General features: G+C 35.9%; 2 protein-coding genes across 6 annotated transcripts in view; both read left to right on the top strand.

Annotated features, from left to right (window-relative positions):
• Positions 1–7,351, top strand: part of LOC309858835 (serine/threonine-protein kinase Sgk3) — a 144,811-nt gene extending 137,460 nt beyond the window's left edge. For all 3 annotated transcript variants that reach the window (XM_082719131.1, XM_082719130.1, XM_082719132.1), the window contains exons 16-17: positions 1,811–1,900; positions 5,535–7,351. In XM_082719131.1, the coding sequence (XP_082575257.1) occupies positions 1,811–1,900; positions 5,535–5,705 (261 nt within the window). In that variant the 3' untranslated portion in view covers positions 5,706–7,351. The remainder of the gene's footprint in view (positions 1–1,810; positions 1,901–5,534) is intronic.
• A 1,676-nt stretch (positions 7,352–9,027) lies between these two features.
• MCMDC2 (minichromosome maintenance domain containing 2) overlaps positions 9,028–12,853 on the top strand; it is a 34,633-nt gene continuing 30,807 nt past the window's right edge. For 2 of the 3 annotated variants that reach the window (XM_082719121.1, XM_082719123.1), the window contains exons 1-4: positions 9,031–9,118; positions 11,603–11,793; positions 11,888–12,018; positions 12,087–12,146. In XM_082719121.1, coding sequence (XP_082575247.1) covers positions 11,700–11,793; positions 11,888–12,018; positions 12,087–12,146 — 285 coding nt within the window. In that variant the 5' untranslated portion in view covers positions 9,031–9,118; positions 11,603–11,699. Of the gene's footprint in view, positions 9,119–11,602; positions 11,794–11,887; positions 12,019–12,086; positions 12,147–12,853 lie in introns of all 3 variants that reach the window. The other variant, XM_082719122.1, reaches the window with a different exon arrangement.

The following is a 12,853-nucleotide window of genomic DNA, read 5'->3' as shown; positions in this document are numbered from 1 at the left end:
CTACCATTTTCAACTTTTTTTTTTTTTTAAGATTCTCTTTTCAGGTAATTTCTGTATCCAACGTGGGGCCCAAACCCACAAGCCTGAAATCAAGAGTGACGGCTCCACCCACTGAGCCAGCCAGGCACCCCTACCATTTTCAGCTTGTGTTTGGCCACAACACTCACTAGTTATTTTTCCTTAATCTGCTCATGGCTTTCCAGTCCATTTCCCTATGACAGTCAGAGTGGTCTTAAAAAAACAAACCAAAAATTCTCCATATCTGGGACGTTCCTAAAACTCCCTCATGACTTCTCACAATCCTAGAATAAAATAAAAAATTATTAATGTAGACCCAATATGGTATGGCCTGTTTGCCTTGTAGGCTTCCCCTTGTGTGACAGTCCCAATTCTTCCCTGTACTACAACAATATTTGGCTCATCTTCTTGACCAAAATAACCCTCTTGCCCCCACAGGACCTTCTTATTCTGCCTGGAATGTTCTCTCCCTCATTTTTTATATGACTAATTTTTATTCAACTTTCAGACCTCCAATCAAACATTACTTCATCTCCAAAAAGTCTTTTTATTTTTTATTTTTTTTTAAGATTTTATTTATTCATTTGACAGACAGAGATCACAAGTAGGCAGAGAGGCAGGCAGTGAGAGAGGGAAGCAGGCTCCCCACTGAGCAGAGAGCCCGATGCAGGACTCGATCCCAGGACCCTGAGATCATGACCTGAGCCGAAGGCAGCGGCCTAACCCACTGAGCCACCCAGGCGCCCCAAAAAGTCTTTTTAAGCCCACCAAACTAGGTTGGCTCCTACTTTATACACTCCTGTGTCACCTGGCAGGGAAAATAACTGGAATCAATACTCTGTGAGCTTTTGGTAATATTAACTCGGATTGGAATTTTTTTTTTTGGTACAGAAACTTATCAGTTTGATCTTTACCTCTGCCCCAGTGTGTAAAAAACTTTTATCTTTTTTTTTTTTTTGAAGATTTTATTTATTTATTTGACAGACAGAGATCACAAGTAGGCAGAGAGGCAGGCAGAGAGAGAGAGGAGGAAGCAGGCTCCCCACTGAGCATAGAACCCCATGCAGTGCTTGATCCTAGGACCCTGGGATCATGACCCGAGCTGAAGGCAGAGGCTTTAACCCATTGAGCCACCCAGGTGCCCCAAAAACTCTTTTATCTTTTACCTAACTTCTCTTTTACCTCTCTCATTCAGACAGTAATTACAGTTCTTTGTGCTTATGTAGTCCCTTTTTTTGTTTTTTTTTGAAGATTGATATATTTATTTGAGAGAGAGCACAGAGAGGAGGGACACAGCGAGAGAGAGAGAAAGTGAGAGCCTTAAGTAGATTCCATGCTAAGTGCAGAGCCCAACATGGGACTTGATTCCATGACCCTGAGATTACAACTTGAGCCGAAACCAAGAGCCGGATGCTTAACCGACTGTGCCCCCAAGGCGCCTTGTGCCTTATTCTTTTCATACCTCTTTTATGTCCATATTTTCTACCAGTCCTTAAAATAGCATGTGAAATATCTAGGACAGAAATATTAACTCCATTTTACCTACAAAGAAATCATGCCTATGAAGGGATATAACTTAGGTTGGTCATTCTGAGTAACTGTCTTTCATGTCTGCTCTGGTGATAGTCTCCCCACTACACTGTCTTACCATGTGAATACCATAAGTATTTACCTAAAAAAAAATATTGAGGGACAAAGTGGTAGTGGTTTGGCTTCATCTAATTATTCAGTGAGTACTTAATTACAGTTTTCAACATTAGTAAAAACTATATGTATTTCTTTAACATTTTAGCTTGAAATTCAGAATCATCCTTTTTTTGAATCACTCAGCTGGACTGATCTTGTGCAAAAGAGGATTCCACCACCATTTAATCCTAATGTGGTAAGAATATATTCAAATATTATTTTCTAATATAGTGAAATGTAGAACTATAGCTAATCGTAATCTTAGCAATAGATCTCAGAATCTAATGTGAATGAAATTGAATCAGTATCTAAATATCTGAAAAATGTGTCTCTCAGAGTCATCTGGTACACTGATAACTTCAGGATGACCAGTAAAACTGTAGTTATATTACATTGGTAAGAGTATCTTTTAGGATAGTAATTATGAAGTGTTTCTTTGGAGCATGTATAAGAAAGGGATGAGCTTGTTAGATTAAAAAAAGATGCAAATTAGAATAACTGAGGTGTCTCGTGCCTATAAACCAGCAAATATTTTAAGTAACATTAATACACATATTTTTCTAGATTGATATGAGATCAGACACAAGCAAACATTATTAATGGTAATGTAAATTGTTAGATACCTTTTTGGAAAATAAAGTGTTCATATTAGCTTGACTTATTAAATCAACTGATGGAAACACTTTATCTAAAATCTTTTACCTAAAGTCTTTTTTTTTTTTTTTTTTTAAAGAGGAAAGCTAAATCAGAGATCTGTTTACAGCATTAACAATATTGGAAATTTGGGGAAACAAATACATAACAGTTGGGAAATGTTTAATAATCATCAATAGGCTAATGATATTATGAACTATTGAAAGCTATATCTATAGGCATACTTTTATGTATTATAATATGTAATTTATTCCTCATGCTACCAAGTTACTACCATTACTATCCTTCTTATTATGTATGTTTTATAAATGAAGAAATGGGAAGTCAGAGATGCCACATAGCTGGATTAAAAAGTAGCAGAGTAAGGATTCAAATCTATGCCTCATTGCACAGTCACTGTTCTATCCATGCTTTCTTATACTCAATTGCCCTTTCTTGTTAAGTGAATGGTAATAACAGTAAATGTAAAAATGAGCAGGTACTTAGAAAATCCTTATAATGTTAAATAAAAACATGGCAATCCTTATATTATCACATAAAAAACATGGCAATTTTTGTGATGTATTATTATAGCAGTAAAAATAACAGTTAAGGACTAGAAGAGAATATAATAGAAACCAGGATTGATTTGGGGTTGTGGGATCATGGGTGAATTTTTTTTTTCTTTTACTTTAAGTGTTTTGGTGCTGTGGAATTCATGACATACTTTTTTAGTAAATTAGTACAGAATAAGGAAATCGTTTTAGGAAAATATTATTTAGTCTACTCATTTTGTTAAAGATTTGTTTCAGTGCATAGCTTGTGGCTAGCAGTATTTAATAGGTGAGACATTTACACCTATTAACATAACAATACTTGTAGATTGCCTTATTTCATATAGCTTATCCAGAAGTGAGTGACTCCATTAAGGATAATTTCTGTCCCTAATTTCTAGAATTTGCATTAGGAACTTAGGACCTTTAGGAATTATTCTTTTTTTTTTTTAAGATTTTTTTTTTTTTTTTTTAATTTATTTGACAGAGAGACACACAGTGAGAGAGGGAACACAAGTAGGGGAAATGGGAGGGGGAGAAGCAGGCTTCCTGCCAACCAGGGAGCCCGATGCAGGTCTCAATCCCAGGACCCTGGGATCATGATCTGAGCAGAAGGCAGACACTTAACCACTGAGCCACCCAGGCGTCCCTTTAAGAATTATTATAGTTTTCTTTTTAAATTGAAAGTCTTACTGAATTTAGTTATCCTCAAATAAATATGTCATCAGGCATTAAAGAGTTAGGTACTCCTAAGCAGTACTGAAAATGGAAATAATGTTGACTTCAGAGTTAGTACCTCCATTTGAATCCCCACTCTTTTATGACTAATTAACTAAATTTTTTAAAGCAAGATCCACAACTGAGAAGCCACAGAAGAAATTGGTAAATTTGGCCACATTAAATTTAGAAATGTCTACATGGTAAGAAAGGGGGAGAAAAAAAACCCACTTCAAATAACAAACTGGGGAAGATTTTTAAACACTAAAAGCATTCTTACAAGTCAATGAGAAAAAGACCAATGATCAGTAAAAATATGGACAAAATACACAAAATATGCAGTAACAGAAAAATAAATACAGATGGCTTTTAAATATATGAAAAGATGTTCAAATTGACTGACAGATTCTAACAGGTTACCATTTTCCACTTAACAGAGATCAGAAAAAGTATGATAACGTGAATGTTCTCATACTTTGTTTTTAGTACTTGTATCCTTTTATTTAACCCTGACATCAATTCTGTGAAATAGTGCTGCTCTTTTCCACATATTACAGATGCATTAACTTAGGTGCAGAAAGGTTGACTAACTTCCCCAGAGTTTAAAGAACTAGAATTTGAGCTCAGGCTCTTCAAAGACCAAGCCCTCCTTCACTCTTAACATAAGCAATGCAGTATTATTCCTGTCAGTACTAGCCATGAGCCAAAAGGGCATTCATAAAATATCTTTAATGTCAAGAAAAGAACATTTGCCGTAATTTACAGAGCACCATCTACATGTCAGATTCTGGGAATTTTATGTATTAACACATGAGATCCTCACAACAACCTTAACAGGTAGGTGGTAGTATTCTTACCTAAAGAAGTGGAAACAAGCTCACAGAGATAGGGTAGTTTATATAAAAAATTAGAGCTAGCAAACTTCATAGCCAGAATTCAAACCTTAGTCTTATTCCAAAGCCTGTTCCGGGGCTACGTGTAAGAATTTGTTGACATTTTTTATATTACATAAATACAAATTCTAGCATTCTTCTTCCTCTGTAGAAGAATTTCCCTTATTGAGGGATCTCTTATTGGGGATCTCACATTGAAGGATCTCACATTCTGTCTGTGCTCTGCTGTTTGTAGCTTACCAGGCTAGCTGTATTCTTGGCTTAGAATATCTGCTCTGGATCCTTGTCTGTTCACCTCAGTTAGACTTGATGACCTAGACATGCTAAGAATTCCCTCCCCCTTAGAGCACAGAGAACCTAGAGATTTAGGGATGAGTTCTAAGAGTGAGTCACCTGAATTTCTCTCTCAGTTTTTATCTGGGAATACATCGGAAGGGAAGAATCCGTTAGCTTGTATCAGATTTGTAAAAGAGGATGAAGAAGAACCGCTTCCATCAAGCTGCTGCCAGGCTTTACTTCCCAGCTTTCTGGCTTCTTTAGGTCTCTACAGCTAAGGTGTCCTAGCCAAAAGCTTAATGACCTCTGTAGCACAGGTTGTTTGCAGCCCCTTCCTTTTCTCCTCAAAAGGCTTTACCTGCCCAGAGTACAGAAACTGGATGGGCAAGCATTTTATGGAACTCAAGTGAAAAGTGCCATCCTGAAAACCTACCTGGTCTCCTTTTCTAAACTTAAAGATGTTGCTGGGTAGAGAGAAAGGGGGTCAGTTGCAAGGTCTGAGGTTCAAATTAACATAGGTCAAGCTTCTGTTATGCTAGCCTTCCTCACCCTTGTCTCCCCCCACTTCCAACAAGAACTTTGCCGGAAGGATGGTAAACTCTGGAAAGGAAAAGCAGAAATTGTTTCAAAGAAATGGTGAAGTAGGAAGACATCTAAACTTGCCAGGAATAAATATATACATTCTTGAAGGGGTTTTAAGGAAAGACTAAATTAATGAAAAGCAACCTAAGGTAATAACATGCTTTTAATGTTTTAGGCAGGACCAGATGATATCAGGAACTTCGATGCAGCGTTTACAGAAGAAACAGTTCCATACTCTGTGTGTGTGTCTTCTGACTATTCTATAGTGAACGCCAGTGTGCTGGAAGCAGATGATGCCTTCGTTGGTTTCTCTTACGCACCTCCTTCAGAAGATTTATTTTTGTGAACAGTTTGCCATCCAGAAACCATTGAGCATTGAGACTGAAACTCTTCTTTGTGTGACTATATTCAAATATGTTTAACTAGTGCCTCATTTTTACATGTAATGTTAAAAACTATGAAAAATGTATTTTCTGCTGTATGCAAGAAAATAGGGCATTTCAAAGAGCTAAGTTTCGAATTAAAATTTGTATTATTGTTTATTAAGCTTATTTTTAAACTGAAATTTTAAAAGCTATTGTTCTCAGCATTAACCTATTTTTAAAAAAACTTTTTGCTAATGACTGTTTTCCCCACTGAGTTTACACTAACATCTACCCAAGACAGACTATTTTTCGACAGCCTGTTTCAGTTTGGTTAACATACATTAATGCCTTTCTCTCTACTTTTGACCTTTGTTCTCAGATCAGAACTATGCAATTGGTATGTGGTTGTTTAAGTAGAAACCACATCTTTCCACAAGTCATTGTTTGACATAATCAGTTCTTGGTAGGATTAAAACGTAAAAGCATCGTTAACACATGGGCTGTGAGTTAACACTTTGAGTAAGTGTTCATTCTGTAGATCAAATTAAAAAATAACAAAGGAGATCCATTGCTTTTGAAATACCAATTCAAATTTGTGAATTATTTTTTCTCTGGAAGAAAAATAAAAGCTTAATAGAAAATTTAGAGTATTCCCAAAGATCTGAAGAGTAATAAAATACTACTGGATTTTTTTTTTAGGTGGTGCCAAAAATGAATGTCTCTGTGTCATGTATTTATATTACAAATACATTCTATTTATGTTCTTTCTGGTCTTTATGTTGTTAAGTAGTCCTGAATCTTGGCATTCGCTTTTGCAAACAGCTGTTCAAAACTGTCTTTCTAATTGGTTAATGAGTGAAAAATATTGAGCCTTCTAAGAGTTTTTACCTAATTGGGGATTAAAAAATAGAATAGCAAATTCTTGGTCAGTATTAATATGTATTTCACAACAATGTAATAAAAGTTAAAAATCAGGCAGATGCACTGTCAGTATCTTTATTGTCCTAGAATAAGTACAGGAAACTGACCTTAAAATCATACTAAAAACAAACTAACTGTGTACTTGTCATTATAAAAGAGAATACAGAAAAACTAAAAAATAATGCTTGTCTTGGAATTCTGCTTCTTAGAGACTTTTCAAGTCATGTAGGAAACATTGTGAAAGTTTAAGGACCAAGTTTATATGCTTCAGGAACAAGCATTCTTTCCATGTATTTTCTCTTGAGAAAGAAATCACAAAAGCATTTTACACCAATAGCCTTTGGCTGAAAATTGTTCAGCAAAGTGGGAGGAGGGGAGTGTGGTTTTGTTAGATTAATAATATTTGCATCCAATACACTGAATCTTCCTTCAGAGGTAAGACTTTATAGCAACACTGTAAATACTTGTTTTTTTTGGCACTACTGTAAGTTCTGCTTTTACACAAAGTTCTTTGCTTATTATAAAGCAAAATAAAACCTGTAGTTTCTTGTATGATTTTTTTACTCAGTCATTCCTTAATTAAACTGCCAAAAATTAAAGTGCAATATTGTATATTTTTAAGGACAAATTTAAATATTATGCTGATGTTTATTGGATCACAAGAAATACAAATCTTATAGTATAATAAAACTAGCAAAAATATTAATAAGCACCTAATTCCTGTCATTATTTTAAATTGGTGATGGTTTATAAAAGTCATTACAAAAATGAATTGTTTGTGTATGTGAGGGATAAATGTATAAAACTTTGGACAAACAGAAAAATTAGATTATCTACATTATCAGAGGCTTACATATTATTCAGGGAATAAACATCTTCCAAGTTTCAAGTTTATTTTTTCTTTCATAGCATGCTGTCTTTTAGAAAAAAAAATGTGTGCCCTTTGAATAGTTGAACAATTTTATGGCTATTTCCAAAATAAATTCAAAGGTCTAAATGAAGAATCCCTAACATTCTTCATGTTCTCTCTTATTTTATTGTGTATGGTACAGTGAAGAGCTTCCCAGCCATTGTTACATTATAGTACACACTAAAATTGACAAGTCTTGGGCATACCTGGGGGTGAGATGCTAAATGATGTAGATAGAGACTGGAAGCAGTATCTCCATTCAAAATTTTTATATGCCAGAATAATTTTTGATCTTAGGATATTTATAGAGAGATCCAACAGACACTGTTTGGGTATAATTTTAGCAATGGTAAACATTTAAAAGGTGACTGTTGTATATATTTTACCACAGTTTAAAAATAAGTAATCTACTTTCTGTACAGATTTGCCTGTTCTAGGCATTTCCTATGAATCATACAGTATTTGGTCTTTTGTGTCTGGCTTCTTTGACTTTTCATAGTGTTTTCAAGGCTCATCCATGTCGAAGCATATATTAGTACCCCATTCCTTTTTAAGGCCAAATAACATTCCATTGTTATTTTTCCACTTATCAGTTGGTTCCGCTTTTTGGCTATGAACATCCATGTATAAGTTTTTGTGTGAACATATGGTTTTTTGTTTGGGTTTTTTTTCTTTCTTTCTTTTTAAGCCGGAAGGTCTCGCATTTATTACTGAACCAACCTACTGGTGCAGAGGCATAGTAACAGAAAAATCATTTCCCTGATAAAACCTATCTATTGGCCAGGTAGGAAGGATGTCTACAGAGTGATAGGATAGAACACAGGATCTTCACGTAGCTTAAGTATGTGGTGCCAATTAGGTGTGTCTTCTCATGATGTGTGATGCCTTATACACCCAGCTCCGTTCTTCTCCAGTGCCTCCCCTTGGAAGTTGTACCTGATATTATTACCAGTTTTCATCCGAATCCACTGGGGAACGGGACGATTCTGCTTTTGTTTCTTGGCCAGGAATCGCCTCATTCTGAAAGTCTTGTGAGAAAACACTGCCAGACCAATTTGAACATATGTTTTAAATCCGCTCATTATATATGTATAATAGATAATGTGTGGTACGGACTTGCTGGCACGGATCATAAAGTAACTCCACCTTTGAAGTAGTCCAAAATGTTTTCCAGCTTGATTACACCATTTTGCCTTCCCAGCGGGAGAGTTTTCAAATAAAATAAAAACAAAAACCAAGGAGACACTTTGCCTGTGAAAACAACAAAAAACAAAGATTTGTTTCTATTCTTGTCCCTCTTCTTTGCCTTACAGTGAAGGTGCAACGTTGATTTAATTAAAGAGGGAGGAGGAAGAGTCTGGGTACCCACCCTGATGAGGGGTGGGGCAGGGTCCCGGCAGCCAGCGCGCCACCAACGGTTGCAAGGTGTGCGCATGCGTGCGATTCGGCTTGGGTGTTGGTGTGAGGGGAACGCTCGCTTGGCAGGCTTCGGTGCGTCTGGGTTCCTGGTCGCAGAGGCTGTGGTTGGCTCGGTGGAAGAGGTTCTAGATCCGAGGGTGTGAGGTCAGATTCGCTTTTATCCACTTTGTGAGGTGTTTTTCTGCGACAGGGTGAGAAGACGCGACTCGCGCCTCTTCCAAGTGAACCAACACACTTGAATTCTTTAGAGTATGGGAACACTTGTAGAATTTTATCCCTGTTCTCTTATTTAATGCCTTTCCACAGGCTTCCATGTCGGGTCTCCCCTTTCCCTTTCTCAAAAGTGAATATACATACTCCCCAAGACCTCTGTTTTACACCCGTACTCTGGAGCGTTATCTCTCGCTGCCTTTCCTTTCCTTTTCTTTCTCTCTCTTTTCTTTCTTTTTCTCTCTCTCTTTATTTCTCTCTCTCTGCTGGACTCCAAGAGCCCATCGGGGTTACGGTTTCACAAGTGAACTTTTACATGATTTTCCTACGCTTCTCCGGAGTTCCATACTTCCATTAGAGCGTCATTATCCACACACCCCCATCCTGAACACATTTCCAGTCTGGTCACCATGTCCAGCATGAAAACGTTAAAAATCTAGAATCCGTCGGCTCTCCTTCATTTCATTCCAGCTGTGCAGGGAACCTGACATGGGGCTGGATTCCAGAATGCTGGGATCATGATGTGAGCCCAACCAAGGCAGACATTTAACCGACTGAGCCACCCAGGTGTCCCCCTTGTTAAAACCTCTGATGGCTTTTCTTTGCCTATCTATATAATCATCATGGACTTCAAACACATTAATAATCTGATTGAGACTCACCCATTTAATTACCAATAGCCTCCCTTCATTCAGCCCCAGAAAACTTATATTCAAATGAAGCACAGATGTCCTGAACACAAAATACGCTTTAAGATCATTGTACTATGACCGCTGAGAAACTCTGAAATTTCCCTCCTGTGCAATAGCAAAAAGAACAGTCTCAGTTAACTTTTATTTGGAAAGTAGCCTGAATACGAAGTAGTAAGCACATGGATTCAATAGTGTAGGTCTGAAAATTGGGGTAACAAGGGGTTACCCTATCTTTGGAAAAAATCCTCCTGTCTTTTCATCTCTTCCAGTTAGTGAAGTCTTTATCAAATATCACCTTTAAAGTAGAATTTATTGCTTTTTCTCTTGACCCATTGTATTAAGTCAGAATATACTAAAACAATAGAAAATATTATGACCCAACATAAGGATGATGTCATTTTGTGAACTATTTAATATATCCTCTTCCTTTTGTGCACCGTAGTACATTAATATTTTTTAAGATTTTATTTATTTATTTGACAGAGAGGTCACAAGTAGGCAGAGAGGCAGGCAGAGAGAGAGGCAGGAAGCGGGCTCCCTGCTGAACAGAGAGCCTGATGTGGGGCTCAATCCCAGGACCCTGAGATCATGACCTGAGCTGAATGCAGAGGCTTTAACCCACAGAGCCACCCAGGCACCCCAGTACACTAATATTTTTATAGCAAGTAAATTGTAAGTTTTTTACGTATTTCTCATCCCTCACTGTACTCTTTGTGAACAATAGAAATCATATTTTATTTATCTTTGTATCCCCATTGTCTAGGAGTCATATCCAAGGAATAGTAAATGTCCAATAAATATTTGATAATGAATAAATGTGATGGTTATCATTTCTGAGTTCTCTAAATTGGTAGATCCTTGAAGGCAAGATCCGATTTTAATCATTTCATCCTTAACACCTAATACAATTATTGATATATATTGTTTCCAATTACTGTTGGCTGTCTTTAAATGAAGAATTTTTTATAAAAGATTTTATGTATTTGTTTGTCAGGGGGCAGGGGGCACAAGTAGGCAGAGCAGTAGATAGAGGGAGACGGGAGAACAGGTTTCCCCCTGAACAGGGAGCCTGATGTGGCACTCAATCTCAGGATCCTGAGATCATGACTCGAGCTGAAGGCAGATGCTTAACTGACTGAGCCACCCAGACGTCCCTTTAAATGACTTTTGCATATTCTGTTCTCATTATCAGGGTTTAATGTTTTGTGCTGGTCACTAATAAAAGATTTAAATCCAGAAGAGGCCTTATCATCTAATACAACCCCTTTGTTTTCTACAGATGAAGATAACTGAGCCAAGAGAGGTTAAGTGATTCCCCCACAGCAACTAGGAAAAGCTGTATCTAAAACTAAGTTTTCAGATTTTTTAGGCCAACTACATTTTACTTTGAATTTTTGAAACAACTTTTACCACTTTAATTTTTTAAGCAACCCTGCAAGGGGACCTCATGATGTAATATTATTTCAACAAGCATTTTTTGGAAACACCCACTCTGTAAAGAGACAGTTGAGGCTCCTCTTCTTAGATATGCAATCTTGTGGAGAATTTGCTGACCTCCTATTGATAAAAAACGTTATTTGGAAAAAAAAAAGTTTGTTTCCTTTTGGGTAGGAATTTAAGTTGAAAATTTTACTTCATTTCATTTCACTCTCAATTTTAAGTTGAACAGTTTGTAAAGTTTTATTAGAGATTGTGAAGTGTAAATTCTAATTTATTTTATTTCCAGGTATTCTCATCTTTTTTGTGTGTTTCATCATCTGTAGTCTTTACCAGCAACTGTGGTTTAACCAATGTAATACAGAAGAATCATTAACTAGGAGAAAATGTCAAATCTGAAAATGAAAGAGGCAGCCCTTATCTACCTTGACAGAAGTGGAGGCCTCCAAAAGTTTATAGATGACTGCAAATACTACAACGGTATGTTCAGCAAAGGTGACTTTATATTTTAGAAACTTTAAAATTAATTCCTACATGTTACTGTTCTCATTTTTATATTTGTGTATTTTTACAGATTCAAAACAAAGTTATGCTGTCTATCGATTTAATATTTTAGTAAATCCCTCTGATATTGTTGAATTGGATGCTGAACTTGGAAATCATATTTTACACAAGCCTTTAAAAGCTGCTCAAGTTTTTCAATCAGTAAGTTAAAGAAAAATAATTTCATGCCACATGGAATTTTTGGTAACTTTGTTTGTTTGAAATCACAGGTCTGTTTTACTGCTGTTAAGACTCTGTCATTAATTGGACAATTACAGACTGAAACTCAAGTAAGTTTTATTTAAATTTAACAAGAAAACTAGGGTAAAAAGCTTTGAAGATTACTTGTAAATAAATATTTTTGTATTCATATTTTTATTTAAAAAGATACTACATTTTTTCAGAGTTCAATAGAATATCTTAAATACACATCTTTACTTCCTGTATTATCATTTATAACAGTGAACATTATTATATTAAAACATTCTAAACATACCCCAAAATAAAGAGAATATGTATCATTCAGATCTAATAGTTTACAATATTTTGCCATTACCTGCATTTTTTACCAAAATATTTTAAGACAAATCCCAGACATCTTAATGTCACTACTACATCCTTTAGTAGCAACCTCTAAAAGCTGTGGACATTTTTCTTACACAACCACAATGCCATTATGACCCTTTACAAAATAACAATTTTTGGTATCCTTTAATTTCCAATCCATAAAGGTACCTATTTGGGTTCTCAAGAGTATTTCACAATTGATTTGTTCAAATCAGGATCAAAACAAGATCTATATATTATAATTGGTTATTGTATCTCATTAAATCTCTTTTAATCTAGAGCAGTTTCCTCCCTCTTTCTTTTTATACCACTGAGTTTTTGAAGAAACTAGTTAATTGTCCTGTACAATGTTTGGATTTGTCTGATTATGTTCTTATGGTATTTAACTTATTCTTCCATATGCCATATTTCTGGGAAATAGAATTGGCTC

This window comes from Mustela nivalis (assembly GCF_964662115.1).
Source record: "Mustela nivalis genome assembly, chromosome: 2".
Taxonomy (NCBI): Eukaryota; Metazoa; Chordata; class Mammalia; order Carnivora; family Mustelidae; genus Mustela; species Mustela nivalis.
Note: the sequence above shows the minus strand (reverse complement) of the source record. Positions and strands in the feature narration are given on the sequence as shown.